General features: G+C 42.0%; 1 protein-coding gene across 4 annotated transcripts in view; it reads left to right on the top strand.

Moving 5' to 3' along the window:
* The window catches only part of TOM1 (target of myb1 membrane trafficking protein), a 244,150-nt gene that overhangs the window by 209,501 nt on the left and 12,954 nt on the right, over nt 1-21,695 (top strand). For all 4 annotated transcript variants that reach the window (XM_069231390.1, XM_069231388.1, XM_069231391.1 and 1 more), the window contains one exon: nt 3,385-3,444. In XM_069231390.1, coding sequence (XP_069087491.1) covers nt 3,385-3,444 — 60 coding nt within the window. The remainder of the gene's footprint in view (nt 1-3,384; nt 3,445-21,695) is intronic.

Here is a 21,695-nt window from a genome sequence, read left to right as displayed (position 1 = left end):
AGATTGTTTTAGATTGGAGTGCAGCAGATTGCAGTGGGGCAGACTGTTTTGGATTGGGGCAGATTAGTTTGGATTGGAGTGGGGCAGATTCTTTAGTACTGGAGTGGGGCAGATTGGAGTGGGGTCAATCGGAGTGGGGCATATTGCTTTGGACTGGACTAGGCATATTGCTTTGGACTGGACTAGGCAGATTGTTTTGGATTGGACTGGGCAGATTGTTTTGGATTGGACTGGGCAGATTGTTTTGGATTGGACTGGGCAGATTGTTTTGGATTGGAATGGGCAGATAGTTTTGGATTGGAATGGGGCAGATCGAAGTGGGGCGGATTGGAGTAGGACAGACTGCTTTGGATTGGAGTGGGCAGACTGGAGTGGGGCACATTAATTTGGAATGGATTGGTGCACATTTTTTAGGGTGGATTGGAGTGGGGTGGACCGGGTTGGTGTAGGGTGGAGCGGGGATGGTTTGGAGTGGGGTGAATTTGGATGGAGTGTGGTGCATTGGATTGGGGTGAGGTGAATTTGATTGGGGCGTATTGTTTTGGATTGGAGTGAGACAGATTAGAGTGGGAAAGACTGGAGTGGGACAGATGGTTTTGGAGTAGAGAGGGGCAGACTGTTTTGGACCAGAGTGTGCCAGATCGGAGTGGGGTGGATTTGGGTGGGACAAACTGTTTTCGATTGGAGTGGGGCCAATGGGTGTGGGGCAGATTGTTTTGGATTAAAGTGGGGCAGAATGGAGTGAGGTGGACTGGAGTGGAGCAGATTGTTTTGGATTGCCTTTGGGTGGATTGGAGTGGGGCAGATTGTTTTAGATTGGAGTGCAGCAGATTGCAGTGGGGCAGACTGTTTTGGATTGGGGCAGATTAGTTTGGATTGGAGTGGGGCAGATTCTTTAGTACTGGAGTGAGGCAGATTGGAGTGGGGTCAATCGGAGTGGGGCATAGTGCTTTGGACTGGAGTAGGGCAGATTGTTTTGAATTGGAACAGATTGTTTTAGAGTGGTGCAGATTATTCTGTATTAGAATGGAACGAATTGGAGTGGGGCAGACTAGATTGAAGTGCATTGGGAGGGTTGAATTGGGGTGCACTGAACTGAATTGGGGTGAGTGGTTTGGATTGGAGTGGGGTAAAGTGTGTTTGACTAGGGTGGTTAGTAGTGCGGCGTATTGGAGTGGGGTGGAGTGTAGTGTACTGCATGATTGTGTGTTAAAGCATTATTTCATAAATTACACATTATAAAGAAACAACATCACAGTCTAATATTTCAAACAAGATAATCTTTTGAGAAGAGCGCCCACGAACAAAAACAAACTAAAACATGAGTGGAAAGTGAGAAAAGACGACTTGGCAAAATAAAAGAAAGCTAACTACAAAAAAGGAAAACATAGCAATTTTGTTTGTTATGCTGGGCACGTTTTTGCCAGTCACAAGCCTTCTGTTTGCAGTGCACTAGATGTTAGGAAGCAAAATCTTACCTCCCTTGTCGGGAGCAACAGGGGCACTAATTAAATTGAATCACCTAATGCTTGGTCCCTGTGCCACAGAGAGGAACAGTAGTGATGCCAGGTCTGAAGTGGATGAATTACGAGGCTGTAAAGAAGAGTGCCACGCAAGAGTGTCACAAATGGTGAGTGACAGGCAGGCTCCAGCCCTTTATTGTATACAACAGTCTTGGAAGCAAAACTCATGCGCTACCGCATGCATTCGCAGACTCAACTCTAAAAGGTAAGAAAAAGAGGAAGGATTAACCAACAGCAAGGCAGCATTTTTGATGGACAATCAAAGGGCCGAAGATAAAGACACTGGACATGCTGTAAGCCCACAGAGTGGATACAGCATGTGTTGATGAGACAGCACATGGGCTCCTAGGCATGACCTAACAAGATAAAGGGAAAATTGGATTCCTTAAGTCAGAAGCTAATAACCATACACTGGCTGTAGCCAGCAAAACCCACATTAGGGAATTAACTTACAGACATCCAGAAGTGGTCACTCGCTGAAGAGACCCACATGTTGTAAATCAACCAGAAAGGCGCACTCAATGAAGACTTGACAGACCGGAGGGTGTGCACGTACAACTATTATTATTTCCTCAGGACGTTAGGCCACCTTGATAGCAAAAGGTAAACATTACCGCAAAGCACTATTCAGCATGTAAACATCTGTCATTCTGAGCATGTTTTATATTCTACTGAAAGATTCCTCCTATTACTCATCAGAATTAAAGACAAAGACCTATAAAGATACAGAAAAAACTGTAAACAAAAGGTGTGACAGGGTACTGAAGCAACTGGTCAGATCCCCTATTTGCAACGTTTCTGTAGGAGATATCAATTAATAATGTCCATGTTGATGTTGTTAACTGAAAGTCCTACACAAAATATATATATATATATTAAAAAGTGAAAAAGTACAAGTACCGCAATCTTACATATTTATAAGCAACTTCAGATCTCTGCTTATAGTCTGACCATTTCCCACGTATGATTAATCCTTGTGAAATGTTAGATACAACTGCACTTTCAAAGACTTCATGTAGCCCCATTACTTTCCACCAATCCAGCAACATCTTAGTTAAATTATTAATCCTTTTAAACCTTGTTGTACTTTTGATGATGAAGTTTATTATGAACTTTTCTATTTTTACAGCCATTGTATTAAAATGTTTAGAGAAAAATATCCTGCAGTATCAAGTGGAAAATAAATAGTTCCAGCTCTTTATCAGGTGTTTTACAACAATATGGTGCTAGAAGTGTGGAAAATTTCCCCGAGGTACTCACTCACATCCGAAACATAGTTACTGTATTCTGCATAAAGCCAAGTGGACCTCTTCAGAAGCAGTTTTAGTTTTATTTGCAGCCCATTCGAACAGAAGTAGTTAAGATGACAATACTATCCGTAGTTTGATCTTCCAAGCTCTGCCTTTACAAATGATTGTGGCTAGTGAAATAAAGCAGTTTTATCTGGACAGAGAAAAACAAAATGTCACGGACGAAGGCTTAAAAACATTTCTTAGCTGTAGAAAATACTGCTGTCAGAGAGATTTACTGCTTTTCAAACATTTCAAATGTGATACAAGGCTCACCTAAAGAGAACCAGCGTTGAACACGGAATGTATGCCTGCAAGAGTAGGTCCACTCTTCCTTGTTGTGCCATGAGGTGGGAGATAACTTGACAGGCCCAGTGAGTCTCTTGTATGTATATTCAGTACACATGTATGTACACTTCTGTGGATGTATATGCAAATATTAAGTGAGTTTGCTGTAAGTAATATGATGTGCTGTATGGTTTCTAAGGGAATTGCTGCATGTCTGTATAGCAGGAAGAGTAGTTTGTTGTCAGTAGTCTTCACTTACTTTTTCTTTTGGCCTCCCTTCCCAGATCCCGGTCACTCAGGCCTGCATGATGGATGACATTGAGAAGTGGCTGTCCGTTGATGTGGTAAGAGGGTGGCTCCGGCCTACAGACAGCTTTGGGAAGGAAAAAAAGGGATTTCTGGCAGAAAAGCCTGGAGCTGTAGTCCCCTCCTGAATGAAAATGTAGAGCTACCAGCGACAGGTCGAAGGGGTTGAATGAGGACCATATTGTACAGACAGTGCAGACTGAGAGCCCTTGTAGGCCATCGGTCATGACCATACCTTTAAAGGATATGGGGCCATATGTACAAACACATTTTCCCATAGACACAGAATGGGAAAAACTGCTTGCTACATCTGGCCCATAGACTCTCCATCCCCTACAATGCCCCACCTTCCTCTGGGTGCACTACCTGAAAATCCTTCATAGCCTGTCTTTCGCTCTGATCGCAATGATTAACAGAAATCCAAATGCAGCGATCCTTTCTTAGACTTGCAGCAACAGTAACTGCCACCATTACAATACACAGGTGCACCCGTGCTATTACAAAAACTGCTTTCAAATTTTTCAAACAAGATTTTAACAAAACGTTTCGAGGCCACCAAAAAGAGACTTGCAGCAATTGAAAGCCCCAAAATTACACTCTTCCGCATTACTGAGCGGTAACTCTTCAATATCACACTTATTTGTTCTTTATTGCCTTCATGGTGCAGGGGGAGGTCATCATTCAGCTGTCAGGATGTATAACTTGGTTGATGAAATTATTGAAAAATATTTCCCCTTGATCACTAGAGGGGGGGAATCTGCAGCTGTTTGGAGCATTGGTCTATTGTAGGATCAAATGCTACTTATTTTCCTGCTGTATAGAGTTGGGTTTAGTGCATAACAACTTGTTTTTTTCCCCAAAGTCTTTTGTTTCGACTTCAGGCAGGACGTATACCACTTCACGCTGAATCTCACAATACAAAGCGACACACTCAAATTTAAAAAGCAACTTACTCAGCTCATACTCCTCTGCCTCTCACACCATCTTGGATATCAATATTCTCAGAAATAGTGAACACATTGATATTTTCGAGATGAGGTGTAATGTAACGTACAGGAAACTGTGTGTTCATTTTTTCATATATTTTCGACAGACTTTGCTCATGAGTCTGCAGGCTGTGGAGTTTGCTCTGCAATTAACAAAACATATACCGTGGGACAGGCTGGTCTGCTTGACTTGAACAAGCAAATTAGGTTAGTGAATCCTCCCATTTGGTGACAAGCTGGGGAAAGGGACAGCTTCTAGTCTTGTATAGTAAACTAGTTCCCGTTCCTCACCTGGCGTGAAATTTGCTCATTCCGTAACAGGGTAGCGCCTCTTGCAGCCTTCCTTTCTCCTCAGAAGAATAACGTAGCGGTACTTACTCCACCTTTAAAGGTAATAATGTGTCTTGTTCCAGAGTCACTGGCACCGCAAAGTGTCTGTTTAAGTGGCATCACTATCATAATATCCATCCTTATCGCCGTCCTTCTAAACTTTTGGCTCACTGTGTGAAAAAATCCTATGCGTTTCGCCATCATTTTAGCTAGGAAACATTCTAATCAAATTTTCTTTGACGAACCCTAAATTTCTAAAATTGTATATTTATAACTTTTAATTTTTGTTTAAAAAAAAAAATAATAATAATAAACACCTTTGTGTAAAGTACACATTTTTTACAGCGTGAAGTGGCATAACGAGCTATGGCACTGCGGTTTACATGCATGTATTTTTAACTATCAAAATAGGTGATGGAATGCACATAAAGACAGAACTAGGCAGAAATGTAAATGTGATAGAAGTGTTGCCCTTCCTCCTCTTGACGACATTCAGCACTGCTGCTCATCTGAAATCACGTACTCATTGGCCTTTGCATTGGGTGCGTACCAAAAGCACTGCTACTTACTGCACAGTGCCAAATCCCTAGCCCATGCCAAGCGAGTAGGAGAGGTGTCGCTCATCACAAACTTATTTGTCTTTTCGCTTGTGTCAGTGTAAGCCTTAGCATTCATTACGGGGAGCCGTGCCAGATATATAACCTTAATATGAACTGGAACATAACGCCCTTACTGGTATTACTGCCCTTCACCACTCAGTCCCAAAGCTCCATCCAGGCAAGGCAGTCCCTGATTAAATGCAAAGTCCCCCTGCATCCTATTTACAGCCAGGCTATTTTATTTCGAACTCCAGCTTCACACTTTCACAGGCCCCCACTGGTAATGGAAAGCGCCTGGCTCGTCTCGATTGTGAACTCTGTTCACTAAATATTCACCTTTCCTACCCAGAGTTTTCTGGAACTTCGATATTGAAACTAAGTATGAAGTCGAGGGGTTCCCAGTATACCTGGGCCAGGGAATCTAGAAGGACTTGGTCCCAGTGTCGCAGCCTCTGCTGTTGGTTATCCAGCTGAAATCCGATAAAGGAACTTCTCTTTGAAGAGCTAGTTCAGAGAGACAGGGTGGGGAATTCCTATAGCTAGATGCCCTGGACATATTGTTTGGGGTCAAGGGCAAGTTTTCATGTTTATTTTGTCCTATGGACAAGTAGTTCCAACCTCCTGCAGCACAAACCCTTTGATTGCCAATTTACAGGGAAGGGAACTGTCTGCTGCAGTTGAGGTCATATTTGTGCCTATATGGAATGCTGTTCGAACTTGTATTTATGGTACATCAATGCTAAACCTTTATTATTAGGGTGAGCCTTATAAATAAATGTTGTAAGCTCGGACTGCACTACTGACAGTGGTTCCACTAAAACAAATGTGGACACACAGGTTTGAAGAGTTTAACAATATAAGGCTATGTGTAATGCTACCAGAATGCTCTCTGATTAGATGCAAATGTTTGCAGAAGCTTATAAGCAAGATTGATGATTCACAACAAAATAAAATGTTGAGAAAAAAATAAATGCAACTGGGGGGAAAATGTTTTGCTAAATTTCACCCTCTTGGCTTTTGACTGTTGTTGTGAGACTCAGTGGTGTAGCAAAGTTGCCAAGGGCTCTTGTAAAACCAAGGAAAATAGTCCCATTTCAATTGATGCCCCAATCCCTCAACTGTACATCATGCCTCAGTTTTAACAGAATTTAAGCCTACCAACCTGCTATTATACATAGATCCACAGTCACGTGCACACACATGCGCGCACAAACACACACACAGATTCTATTGCCCTTCTTGCTCTTAAGTGGTGTTAGTCAAAGCAATGGCTTTCAGAAGAGGGAAGCAGGTGAATAGGCAACATAAATACTGAATAAAAGATTGACAAATTAACAATGCGCTGTAGCAAATGTAAAACAAAATTAGTAAACTTTGAAACTAGTGGTGCCCTCACTAAAAAAGAATACATTTCTTTAAACACTTCGCTTTTCATTTGGCAACCATTTTATACACCACACAAGGAAGTAGAAACATGACACATTACTTCTTATCAGCCGCTGTTGTGATTGGTTATCTTTTTTCTGTATCTGGAAAGCAGCCTTATAGCCGACAATTAGGACAGCTGAGTGGAATAACATGCTTGCTGCAGATTTTCTCACAAAACCAGGAGGTTGCAAAAGAGCTAGTAGAAAACCCCGTCCTTCAATGAACTATAAGATGAGTACTTCTGAGCTATGTAACAGTGTTAGTTGGCATTTGTATTGTCACAAATTCACCTCGCCTTGGCAATTTATACTGTATGAATGTACATCATTATTAATGCAAAACATCTGGGCATTTTCTTACTGAGCGAGCATTCAGGCATTTTATCAATCTGTTCAGGCTGAAAATAATTTTTTATTGTAGTTATTTTTAAGAAAAACTCCTCTTGTTTCCCTAGGTTTATGAAGCAGTCCCACACTATTCAATATCTGTGTATCACTGTTGGTTGATCTCAGTCAATGCTCTGGACTAAGTTTCTAGGCATATTCTGAAGACAGTTCACTCTAGGACCGAATTGACATCATGCTGTTCTCCAGAATCAATTCAAAAGCTGTTCTCTGTGCAGTTTCTAGTTGGGTAAATGCCAGTTCCTTTGTTTAAACACTGATAAGACATAAATCATTATATTTGACAATCCCTCAGCTTAATCTTCCACTTGATGGATAGATACTTTAGATCGTGCCATCTTTCATTGCTTCTGCTCACCATATAGACAACATTTTTGATAATGCACTTACACTCACCTCTACTTGTTTCCTCCAGATGAAAACTATGAAGAAGGTTATTTCTTTCCTACCCGAACTATACAGGAAAACCTTAGTGCAAGTTCTTATCCTCCGTAAGATAGCTAGACAATTGCAACTCTTGTTGTCCTATACTACCGGCCTTCCTTATGGAGAGAAGACAACATATTAAGATGCTGATTCCCAGCTTATTTTCAGTCTCAGCAATAGGATCAGAATCTCTCCTCATCTATACTGGCTCCCAGTAAGATGGGGCAAATCAAAAAACAGCACGCATAGCTGAGCTGGAGCCGAGCTAAGGGTCAGCTCTGGCTCTAAGAGACCGTGCTCAAGCCGAGCTTTAAAAACATATGCCATGTAAATCATGCAACAAACCTCCTGTTAGAAAATAATAAAGTGCATTTCTTTAACACTCAGAAACATTTCACCTTAGAACATCAGATTATGTCACTTCACAGAGTATTTATTGAAAGTGGGAGTTTTTAAAATGGTCTGAGAACCATTCTTGCCTATCCGGATGACAACACAATTAGTGAACAAAAAGGCAAGTCAGTTGCCTCTGTGTGGCCTACATTCCTTTTAGGGTCGAGCGCACAAGCGTTCCGTCCCTGTTGTAATCTCTCTTTAGGCTTATAACCACGCCCAAGTCACGCCTATCACTTTCATTGGTCCGTGGGCTTGCCTTTTAAAATCCACTTGATTTCATTAGTGAAATTCATGCATACGTCATACCTTTTCCAGTGTTTAGCCCGCCTCCACAGCACAGGTAAACTACTGAAAACATACAAGGCTCCATGTTTTAAGCCAGGTTTCTGCACTAATTTATCTTTTTATTTTCCACACAACACAATCACACTGGGTTTTACATACTGTGATCATGCTTGTTTTTTTTGTTTTCAATTTCAGTGCGATTGCGCTGGGTTTTACATAGCGCAATCACGCTTGTTTTTTTTCTTTCAATTTATGTGGCAAGAAAAGTCCGGTTTGGAGTTTACATCGCTAATAGCTCTAACTTGAGCAAATGCGAGACCTGTTGCATTGCAAATGCTTGTTTATAGATGGAGCAACATTGTAGGCTGTTAAATTGAGCACAAGGTTTTTGCAGCACACACTCTGAATTCATTTATTTGAGGGTGATCTCATATGTGATGCTGATCAAAAAGGAGGCTTGGTGAAATAAAGTACTTGCGTAGAATCACACAATTTGGTCAAGTAGGACAGATCCCACATTTTCCAGTTCCACACTCTGAAATTCAGCCAATAGATGGATATCTATTTCTTACGGCAAAGGTTAATGCTTTTCTGGCATTTATAGAATGCGGAGCATAGGCTGGTATTCAAACCTGGCCCTCATGTTGTAATGTGTATGGCCAGTATCTGCAGCCAACAGGCCACATCACCCCGTGAAACTTCAGCTTGTTTTGGGCGAGAAGTTCCAAGAGGACTTTGAGCTGAGCATATGGCTCGAGCCCGTCTCAAGCTTTTAATGACTCACCCACCTATAGCTCTCAGTACATGAATACTAGCGTTTTGAAGCCTTTTGCTTCTGCTACAAAGCTCTTCATGCACTACCCTACCTGCCTCGTTTCCCGCTACACTGTTGCTGGACTCCAGCATGTCCTTCCTAGTCGAAATTCAAAAATTTCTGAAATGTTGTGTTGCCTGCCACACTTTCACTGTGGTTACAGGTAAAACTTGGGATGCTCGTTATTTTCATCTTTGTACTGAAAGTAACTAATCAAATTCTGTACGTTTCTCAAAACGTGTTTTTTTCTCTTCTGATCTGTTCTTTTATATAGTCCTCTCCTTTTTTTCAGGCTTAGATTTAAGGTCAGGTCTGGCTCTCATTCATCTGCTAGCACCAGAATATAATTTTCCAGGGCAATTGTGCGCTACAGAAATCTCATAATCATGTGTGTTGTTTATCTTGCCCCCACTGGAGAGGCTGGGACAGGAATTATTCAATGAAAGTAGTCACAGACTCAGCTGATACCCAGCATAGACAGCAGCAGTGGGAGGATTCTAAAGCTCACCAAACGCCAGATAGAGGACTAAGCAGCAACCATGCAAGTTAGCATCAAGAGTCAAACAAGTGCAGCATTGGCAGCACCAGATAAGTCTTCCCTCAAATGGATGTAATAAGTGCTTCAAAGGGCATCAGCAGTGCAGGGTTCCCTCATGCCCAGATAACAGGTGGATCTGCATTATCAGTGCAAGCATCATTATTTATATATTCCACGCAGCCTAAGCCTTAAGTATGCAGATCTTTCTTTTGAACACAAAACAGGTACAGCACTAGATGACATTTACATAATCACTTTTAACAAAAAACACAGGGACATTGTAGTCACAAGAGTGAATGGTAAGCTTCAACCTCACACACAACATGTACAGCACATGCAGTGTTAGTGCAAAATTCACTTATACACCAATAATACATGGGAAAGCAGCAGCATTGTATGTTTCCCTTCCACGCAGAAAAGGTTCAGGACAAGCAGTTGTATGTCAGAATATTATGTAAAGGAATGTTGTTTTACATAGGTATTGGGTCAAATATCTTATTCTACAATATCATCCCATTGTGTGTAGATTTTCAGTTTTTAACTCCAGTGGGGCGATGTTTATTTAAAAGACATTTAGAACACTATTTAATGTCAGAAGATTTTCTGACTATAATACTTTGGTAACCTACTGGACGGTTGGAGTAGTACATGCTTCGCTCACACATAACCAGTATGCAATGTGAAGCAGCAATACATGTTTCCCTCATACACAGCCAAGATGGGCCAACAAAAGGCAGAGGTAATATGGGTTTCAGTCACTCAAGTGCATGAGTGTAGGCTCACGAGTCTGGCTCTAGATAGACTGCAGCCATCCAAAGGGCAGGGGGGGTATATATTCTATAATTCCAAATGAATGAGAAGCAGTGCTGCATTTGCTTAGGGCCAGAGATGTGAGAAAGGTAACACTTCACTAACTGCTTTTTAGGGGTGCAGCAGGTGATGTGCTAGATATACACAAAAGCTTGAATGATTCAGCCCTAGCTGCCCAGTAGTTGTGCATTCCAGCAACGTTCTGGAGGGTGGAGAAGGAAGGTCATACAGACCTTGTGAATTTACGTGTGGTCTAACTAACATACAATTCCCCCCTAGAGCAAAGAGCATAATGATTGACAGAGGATAGCAAAGTGATTGATGGGGCTCTGCCAGAACGGAACTGCCCTTTGAAGACTGAATACATACTACACTTCTCAAGAGGGTTGATATGCGTGTTCATTTACAATTCATATTTTTATTAAGCGTTTGCTGCTTAGAGGTGGATACCTTTAATGCTCGCAATATTGTAGCAGTAATTCACAAGAAGACTGCTATACTTTAAATGAGACTGTTTAAGCACCTACTAGCGGGGTAGGATGTTAGTATATGATAGGACATATAGCCACTTTGAACATCTACTTTGCATTTGAAACAATTACTTTTTGTATGCATTAGAAATAAATAATATGTTCAATGGCATGTGTGGCTGTAGATACACATGCTTTTCATAAGTCCGCCATCTAGTGTTGGGCTTGGAGTGTTCAACGTTGTTTTTATTCGAAGAATCTTTTCGGGTCATAAGATCGAGTGACTCCTCCTCTCGGTGATACTCTGCAGAGGCATCAAGTCCTGATTGTTTTCTCTCCGCCGTCGGGTTTGGATGTGTTTCCTCTCGCTCTGGTATTTCTTGGCTCAGTATATCCTGAATTCTTCTCTTCAGTTTTTCTTTCTTTCAACAATGATATAGTATTTCGATCGCATATTCAAAACCTTACGTACTCGAACCGTTTTTCTGCGTTAGGAGTCGGTTTACCGGCCTTCAGGGCATGAACGCCCTTCTCGGTCCAACTCCTCCACGTTGTTTCGGAATATGCAGGGCTGATGGAATGGACTCCCTTTAGGTTCTGTCTTTTATGGCATTCCAAATTCCCACACACCGATCAACACCTGATGTTTAACTTGTGCTTGTTTGCGGAACATGAAGAAGAGAATTGCGACGCCTATTGGTTTTTTCGATATAAAAAGACCCTCTGGGACTGAAGAGCGTGTCTGTTGGAGATGGCGCTGAAGACACCAGACGACACTCCTGATATTTTCAGAGAGGAGCATTCACAGGAAGATATTGAACATCATGCAGCCCTCTCTATTCGAGATTCCAAGTCAGACATCGAATCTGTCATCCAAAGTCAGCCACTCACCTCAGCACAACATGTGAGTACACCAGCCCAGACCTCCCATAGAAAGACTCTGAAAAAACATCAGAATTGGTTGTCGGTCCACCACTGCCTTCGGGTCATGGTCTGAAAATTACATTTGGATGCCCCGCCCTCTGGCTTGGCACTGAAAATTGCCAAGGCTAAGATGTCTTTGGCATCAACCTCTGACTCAACAGCATCCCACACAGTCTCGGGTGGAGTTGACTCTTTGATCCGAGCATTTCAGCTCTGAAAAAGAAGTGGTCCACATCCGCTTCAGAGCCAACACCTTCCGCTCAACACAAGGCTTCCACTCCGAAAACTTCAGAACCGAGGACGCTGTCTTCGAAAGACTCCACTATTTCATCGGAGGCAGCTTCACAAGTAGAGCCAATTCTGGAAGTAATCGACGCTCGTCAGCGCCAGCTCCACATCCAAAAGGAAGATAGGAAAATAATTGCTTCTCCCCCCTTTCCCAATCAACAGGAGACTTGCTTTTCAACAGACATTGGACACTGCGCCTCCTACTATAAAGGTCTCCAAGGACGAAGACAAGGCTCCTGTTCAACCTCAACCTTCTCCATCTCACTCTCTTATACTTCCTCTTACTCTTCCACCACCTCCACAGTCTCCTAGATCTATTATAGAGCTACAGTTTTCTCCAGAAGGTTCATCACCACCTCACAGAGATAATTTGGGTGAAAGTCCACAGGTTTTTGGCCCATGGGATTCATATGATCCAGGTCCCATACTCCCTAATGACCCTGATTCGTACCCGGCACGCCCTTCACCTCCTGAAGTTACAACATCATAACGGGTTATTGCACGAACAGCTACATACCATAACGTAAAAATGCACACTGACCCTATTGAAGAGGATTTTCTCTTTGATAAACTGACTACCACCCACAAAGAAAGTCAGTTCCTGCCCATGTTGCCAGATATGCTTAGACATGCCACAGACATCTTTAAAGAACCTGTTTGGGCGATAATTATTACCACAAGGTTTGATAAAAAAAATATAAGGCAGCACCCTCAGGAGATAGTTTCAGAAGGCCAAGCCATCTCAAACAACTCTATTAGTTGTGCTACTGATGCAGCAGATACCGCAGCACATGGTAAAAATATCAGTGTTATTCTAAGAAGGCATGCTTGGCTCAGATGCTCGGGCTTCAAGCCATAAATACAGTTAGCAGTTCTTAACATGCCTTCGATACAGAATGCTTGTTTGGTGCAGAGGTTGACACCACCATACACAAGCTCAAAAAGGATTCGGAAACAGCAAAAGCTATGGGGGCCCTACTCGCCACACCACATAGAGGTAATTTTTGCCAGCCACAATTTAGGGAAGACTTCAAAACATCATCTACTAAACCTTTCACCTCCCAAACCAAACAAGGAACACACTTCTACAATAGAGGTTCCTTCTGAGGTTACTACAGAGGTGCAAATAATAAAGGCAGAGGTAAGACGTCCACCTCTAGAGGTTCTGCCTCAAATACATGCCAGTGACTGCTTCCACCTTCAACCAGCACACAGCTCTCCAGTAGGGGGAAGACTAACGCATTTATATCCCCAATGGTACAATATCACCACAAGATCAATGGGTTCTATCACTTATCCAACGTGGTTACTGTCTAGAACTCCTCTCCACTCCACCAAAAATTCCCCCTCACACTGACAAACTTTCACACGACCGTCTTATTCTTTTAAAAGAAAAGGTACAATCCCTTCTTCTCAAAGTATTTAGAGCCAGTTCCACTATCTCAGCAAGGGTTAGGAGTATATTCCCTATACTTCCTTATACCAAAGAAAGATGGGTCAGTAAGACCAATTCTAGATCTCAGACCTCTCACCCTATACATTCTCTCAGAGCATTTCCATATGGTCACTCTTCAATATGTTATTCCCCTATTAAAGCAAGGCGACTTCATGGCAACTTTAGATCTCAAAGATCACATTCCCGTTCAACCAGTTTATCACAAACACCTCAGATTTGTCATTGCAGGAAAACACTAACAATTTGAGGTTTTACCATTCGGGATAACAGCCGCTCCCAGGGTATTCACAAAATGTCTAGCAATAATCGCCACATTTCTCAGAAGGCAACACTTTTATGTCTTCCCCTTCTTGGACGACTAGCTCATCAAAGCCAATGCCATCCACAAATGTCAGCGTCATACTCAGTACACAGTAGACCTTCTATACACCCTGGCATTCATAATTAGCTTTCTCAGATCCCATCTATAACCTTCACAGATACAGCCTTATCTGGGAGCAGCTCTAATGCTCACTCAGCGTTGGCATATCCAAGTCCAGTGCGAATTCAAGCTTTCCAAACTCTTCTGTCTCAATTACAGGAAAGCCACACTTACACAGTGAGAATAGTGACGCACCTACTAGGGATGATGGCTTCCTGCATTGCCATTGTTCCTCATGCCAGATTACACTTGCGTCCCTTATGGCAGTGTCTGTCTTGTTGGTGGTCTCAGTCACAGGGTCATCTCCAGGATCTAGTGTTGTTGGACCACTAGACTCGCCGCTTTCTGCTATGGTGGAATCCCATCAACCTTTCCAAGTAGCGGACTTTTCAAGACCCTGTGCCTCAAATCACTCTCACTACCGATGCATCACCGATAGGTTGGGGAGCTCACCTCAACAGCCTCAAAATACAAGGCAGGCTGGATCCCATTAAACAAACTTCTTGCATCAACTACTTGGAGTTACAAGCAGTCTTTCTAGCTCTCAAAGCCTTTCTGCTACAACTCTGTCACAAAGTGGTTCTAGTTCATACAGACAACATAACAGCCATGTATTATTTGCAGAAACGGGGGGGACAGACTCGTCTCAATTGTCTTTTCTTTCTCAAACAATTTGGAAATGGATAATTCACTATCACATTCACTTACTGACAGAATATCTCCCTGGAATGGAGAACCAGTTTGCAGACCTCCTCAGCAAAATGCAGCAACAAGTTTATGAATGGGAACTTCGCCCACAAGTACTTCACCAATACTTTCAACTGTGGGGAACACCAGAAATAGACTTCTCTGCCACCGCAGAAAATTCCAAATGCCAAAACTTTGCGTCTAGATGCCACAACCTCAGTCCAGGGCAATGCTCTATGGATGAATTAGTCAGGGATATTTGCTCACTCTTTTCCACCTCTCCCACTCATTCCATTTCTAGTTTGCAAAATAAGACAAACATCACTCATCATGATCCTAGTAGCTCCCACATGGGCATGTCAAACTTAGTTTACAAAACTGTTGGATCTGTCTGTGGTTCCACACCAGAAACTCCCCAACAGGCCAGATCTTCTGACTCAAAAGTGAGGTCAAATCAGACATCCAGACCCTAAAACACTCAATCTTGCGATATGGTTCCAGAAGTCATAGAGTTTGGTTACTTACATCTCCCCTCAGAATGTATGGATGTTCTCAGAGTGCCACGTAAACCTACTAGACAGTGTTATACTGCAAAGTGGAAACGCTTTGTTTGCTACTGTCAACCTTAACACATTGATCCACTCAAAGCCACAATTCAAGACATTGTTTGTTACCTGCTACATTTACAAAGAGCATACGTGGTATACTCATCTATTAGACTTCATTTAGCAGCTATAGCTGCTTGACTTCAAAATAGACAAAATATTTCTTTATTCAGAATTCCATTAATCAAAGCATTTATGGAAGGCCTTTTAAAAACTATTCGACCCAGGGTTCCTCCAGCCCCAATATGGAACTTAATGTTGTCCTTATTAGACTCATGGGTCCACCTTTGGAACCTATGCATTCCTGCTCTTTGCAATTTCTTTCATGGAAAGTAGCCTTTTTAGTGGCTATTACTTCCCTAAGACGTGTAAGTGAAATACAAGCTCTAACTTTAGAAGAACCTTTCTTCCAGGTACTCAAAAATAGGGTAGTTCTGAGGACAAACCCTAAATTCCTTTCAAAAGTAGTTTCACCATTTCACATTAAACAATCAATGTAATTACCTGTTTTATTTTTTACTACAAACAGACTCTGTGCTGAAAGAGCTCGTCACACATTAGATGTTGAAAGGACTCTTATGTATTCCATTGATATGATTAAGTTTTAGAAAATCTAAACAGCTTTTTGTAGCATTTTCAATGCCTCACAAAGGCAATCCCATTTCAAAAACTGGAATAGCCAGATGGATAGCCAAGTTTATTCAAACTTGCTATGTTAAAGTCAAAATACAATTACCTATAAGTCCCAGAGCACATTCTACAGAAAAAAAGGTGTTTCTATGGCTTTTTTTCAAAACATTCCAATAGCAGATATTTATAAAGCTGTTACTTGGTCTGCACCACATATATTGACTAAGCACTGTTGTGTAGATGTTTTAGCAAGGCAACAAGCTAAAGTTGGCCAAGCAGCGCTCATGACACTTTTTCAAGCTACTCCAGCTCCTACAGGTTAGCCACCGCTTACTTGGAGGGGACTGCTTTACAGTCTACGTAAAGCATGTGTATTTACAGCCACACATGCCATTGAATGGAAAATGTTATTTACCCAATAGACATCTGTTTGTGGCATGTAGTGCTGTAGATTCACATATGCCCTCCATCCTCCCTGGAAGCCGGTGGTCGTTGTAGTTGCATTATTTTACAAACGTTATACATATGTAAAGGCACTGCATGGACATCCTTTTTTTATTCCTTTCCTATTTATCTATATATATTCTCCTTACCTCACCCGCGTGCGGGAAAACAATCTAACAAAGGACTCGATGCCAATGTGCAGAGAGGAGGAGTCACTCGATCTTGTGACTCTATAAGATTCTTTGAATAAAAACAACTTGCAGCACTTTAAGCCCATCACTAGATGGTGAACTTGTGCAAAGCAAAGAATGTGAATCTACAGCACTACATACCACGTTCAGATGTCTACTGGGTAAGTAACATTTTCCTTACTCCCCAATGTAATGCTTCTCAAAGAATATAACTTAGCATAACGATAACAAGAAAACATTTGTTTAAATTCTTACAGATTATTTCTAAGCAAAATTACATCTTGAAATTCAAAAAACGGAGTAGAACTGATGTATTTGGAACGAAAATAACATGCCACAAATAAAACTGTGTTATAAAATAAAGTGAGGCAATAAAGTTCAACTCTTACCAGGAATATCTTTACAGACGGTCACTCAAGTTACTTTAAGTAAGGTGTCTGCACCAGCCCGCATGACTGAGCTTCACCTGTTTTATTTTCAAAGAGGGAAGAGGCCACAGCCAATGTTCGTTCTCCATGAACAGTCAGCGCGCGCTCTTGTTTGCTGAACGTGAACATGCGCAGTACATACCCTTCATTACTCTGATCAGCACGTTGACAGGCGGCATGCGCAATAAAAGCAGAGGCGGTTGAAAGCCACACTTACTGTGAGTTTTTCTACAAGTGCTGTGTGACTTGCTGGGGAGTCGGGGATACCTGCAGCATGAGCGCGCGCACGTTATGCCTCCGAGCTCCACTCACAGAAGTGGAAGGGACAGCCAGTGCATAGGGCCGCTCCTGTCTCTGGGCCTGGTGCATTGCACCGGCTGCCCCACTAGTAGCTACTCCCCTGGTGTGAACATGCTGATGCCTTGAATGAAATCGCTGTTATTAAAAAAAACGACCTTGCCAAACAGCCACATCTTAAAAAGGTATACATGCTGATAAATCAATTGTTCTGTTACAAGTATAGATTTATTAAAGAAAGAGGAGAGAACTCACCGACCTTTTTATTATGAATAAGAAATAATCAATGATTATGTCATGACAGCATTTGAAGACAGGGATATTTCTCATTGCACGGACTATTCGAGTTAGGGGCGATTAGAACAAACTAACAAAGATTTAGCCCAAGAGGTAATTTCAGCATGCGTTCTGAAACGATGATTGCATAATTTACCAAGCAAGGGACATCTCTTTGTTTCCAAGGGTATTACAGTTAAGGAGACTGACCATGTTATAGCCAAATAAACTCAATTATTTTTGGGGAGTCATTAACATTGCTGATTTCTTTACGAGCAGTGTAGAGCAGGGATTCATCTGCTCCTAAAGTAAAGCAGTACTTCTGAGCAAGCTTTATATGTAAATCGAACGACTTTTAATATTTCTTGCCACGTCTTTGCCAGCACTTGTGTCAAGTGGGCAGACTGGTTCTGATTTGCAGAAAGTACATTACAGCAGACCGGAGGCATCACTGTGATGCATTGCACAGCTCGGCAACGTCAGATCTGCAGAAACACAGAGTAGGAGGACCCTGCCATGTGATGCACAGCATGGGATGCAGTATTTCACTGGGTGATTTATGTGCGACTTCAATAAGAATGTATAATTGATCAGTTTGTAGCCCGAGGCTAGGGGATCGTGCCTCGTTAACTCAAAAGGGCCATAACTCTGCCTTTGTAGCTAGGCCCTCCTTTTTCACACAGACGTGCTCAGTAACTAAATCACAGTTCTCCAGCATTGACTCTCATAGATTTCATTTGTGTGGGATTTCCATGTTGTCGGGCCGGGAACCAGTGCTAGAGACCAATTGGGGCAAGTATGTAACTTGTTGTCTCTGTTATTAGGTATTCCATGCATGTTTATGCTTTTATTCTCCATCATCAGGATGACAATGATTTGAAGCCTGTAGTTACAGGTAAGCAACATTTTCCCCTCCAGTATTGGGTCTTTCATAGATTCAAATGCTTCAAAATATTCCCTGTTCTGACAGCAAAGAATTGGGATTTATGAATTATACCAATGCTAGAGAACTCTTGTTACAGGTAGGTAACTTTTTCTTATTTATGCGTTTATTTTGAAGTTATTTCCTTCCATAAACATTCTACCATCTGGTATACCCAGGACTCTTGTACGAAGTCTATCTATGTGCACTGCTGACTTTGGAGGGGTGGAGTGTTCAGAAAAATAGCATAGATGAATATCCGAGCATGTTAAGCACCAGCTGCAGTCTGCTTATCACCAATACCAATTCTGATGAAGATAACTCTGCCTGCAATGAGCCTGTAATAATGACAACTGTGGTTTATTACATCAATGAAACAATTCAGCTTGTTGGTACACTCTACCAATGACACATATCTCAACGGCGAGGAGGTGAACCTTGTATGGAGATCTTTTTTAGGCTAAGGAGTGCATTATGGGGTTCAGGTACCTTAGTTTTCTGCTTAGCACATCGGTTTGGCACTGTTGTCATGTTCCGGAGCCACATGCTGTGCATTAATCTGCAATTTAGTAAAAAAACATGTTCCGCAATATGATTCCTTTTTTGCCACTGACAGTCATTTTACTCATGATCATGTTGCCCGTGAACCCACAGTGACCCACTACATGATTATATTCTGTTTTCCATGACTGGTCTAGAAAGCTAGCTTGTTTCTTACTCTGCATACTAGCTGGCTTTTGGAAATTGTATACTATATTAAAACAGCTGTAGGCTTTTTGCTACCACTGACTTTAACAAACCATGTCTGATACAGAGACTGAGCCATCATAGACATTACATGCCCACGTGCTTCATGACAAGAGTCTTAATGACCAGCTCTGAACCTAGATTTGCGTGTTTTTTTTCGGGCGTTAGAAGGTGGTCACTCCGTAAAACTCGTAAAATAATGTAAATATATGTATGAAATCCAGCATTATATCATCAAAGGGCTTTAGTAATGTCTCCACTTCTGAGTTTTATTTTTTAATGCTAGGCATGTGCGCTTGTCATGCTTGAGGGTGGATTGGCCATATAGAAAAGCCAAACTGCAAACAAGAGGGCTGCTTTTAGAGGTGGATAGATGGAGATGATCAATGAATATGCCTGTCATACAGCCATGAGGCAACACCGAACGGTTTATTGTAGACGTAGATACGATCCTCTACCCTCCAAATCTTCCTGGAGATTGGGGGACTTACTCGCTACGCTAGGGAGCGAGTATGAACACATTTTCCAATGCTGCTTTTAGCTCCCTGTCCATCACCAGTGCCACTGCACCAAAACCAGTGCAAAATGTGACAGTGAATCATTGTATTTAAGAGATGTTAAGCTTTTGCTGACATTCAAGCTTAAATATGGAGAATATCCTGACTTTATCACCAATAACAGAGTACTGTGAGAAGACAGAGTGGTTCAGTAGATGTGCTGTATGCCAGCCAGTGGTTTTGTGTGCTACATCTCAGAGTATGGATGGGCATGCTAGGTCCAAGGGGATGGTTTCTGTATTCTTAACTTTGTCACTAACCACTGTAGTTGGGGTTCCAAGCAAAGGACAGGACAGAAACAGCCCTGCTTGGTCTTTGAAGTAAGTTTCTGAACTGGTTAGCTAAGGGACTTGCTTGCTTTTGTGCTTTTGGTAGATTTGGAGCTGTCAGGAACTCCGACACTGTTGACCCACCACCATCTTCTCACCAGTACTATTTAATACATATCAGTCCAAATAAAAATGATAGATTTTCCTTTAAATTCAGCCAGACACAAGGGATTTAATATAGATGTAGCACATTCATGTCCGGACTACTGTAGCACATTAATTCTGGCTTACCCACTGTTTCAGTCAAAATGTTTCAGCGGGACAGAGTTTTGGTCTGGAAACAGGGCTGTATCTCAGCTGACAAACTCTTTACACCGGCTCTCTGTAATACAGCATACTCTATTCAAGCCCTAGTACCTAGCATATAAATACTTCTGTAATCTGCTCCTTGCATATTAACGACCTCGGTATGCCCCCTCCCCTGTAATGGGTGCAATAGTGAAGTAATGTTGTAGTTGTTTGAGAGCCCACGGATCAATTGTTTAGGATTATAAGCCAGGCCAGGAAGTCACCGGCACATTTAACGATGTCTCTATTTTCAGTCATAACCAAGCAAAGGCTCTACAGCCTTAGAATTACCCCTTTGTTCCACTGAAAACGAGATTTAATTAATAGGAAAGACGGTGTGAGGAAACTCTTAACCTATGACACAACATTCATTTGGTACAATGCAATAGAAATACCAGTAATCTGGTTGAAGAAAAAATGACAGATATGTGTCCACGCGCTTCTGTGGTGCGGCTTGTAGTATTAGGAATGTTGCAGACCCAGCCACTGAAGTGTCAAGTGTTTGAACAGAGTGCCCACTGTTGGGAGTGGGTTAATTGTCAGGGATCGTTAGCTGACGTAAATCTAGGTGTTGCTAGGGACTTGAGATGCTTTAGCTGATATTACAGAACCAGCGTTCGGAATCTCTCATTTGATTTGTTTTTGTAGTCTGTGAAGAATTCGTTTCAGTGATGTGAATAGGTTGTCAGAGGTACAGTTGCTGGGGTGAAAGTTTCTCTTTCCACTGTTGTATAGATTTATGATTAAGTTGGTTTGGGTGGCGCCTCAGTTGTCGACCAGCTTCTAACCGATCGCTAAGGCAGCTTGAGCTGAGAGAGGTTGATACATTGTGTATTAGTTTAATGATACATGGTGTATTAGTTTAATGATCTGTGACTAGGGTGGAGTGCCCGGTGCGCGTTGTGCCTTTGTCTGTCCCGAATATTACAGTGGCGTACATTTGTTTTAAGCTCTGTGCTCTGATGTGTTTATCATGCATGGGTGAATTACTGGAGCAATTATTGTGATCCAGGTAGGTACACATATGGATGACTTCTTATGTGTGCACAGGTGGACCCATACTAATGGGTCTGGCATGACTCGTCGGGTTAGTCCAGGAGTGGCAGATGAACAGTACCAAGAGGTGACCGGGAGGGACAGATACTGCCTGAGGATGTGTAGCAAGTGTTGATGGAGGGTCTGATAGTCTCAGCAATTATCCTTCACAATCGTGTTCAGGAAGATGATGGTCCATCCAAGTAGCAAAGGAAGTGTTCCCAAATGACAGCGTTTGTTGAATTTCAAATAATTCGGGCAAGGCTTAAACAAAATTA

Source organism: Pleurodeles waltl, chromosome 4_2 (assembly GCF_031143425.1).
Source record: "Pleurodeles waltl isolate 20211129_DDA chromosome 4_2, aPleWal1.hap1.20221129, whole genome shotgun sequence".
In the NCBI taxonomy this organism is placed as follows: domain Eukaryota; kingdom Metazoa; phylum Chordata; class Amphibia; order Caudata; family Salamandridae; genus Pleurodeles; species Pleurodeles waltl.
This window is presented reverse-complemented; position numbering and strand designations above follow the sequence as displayed.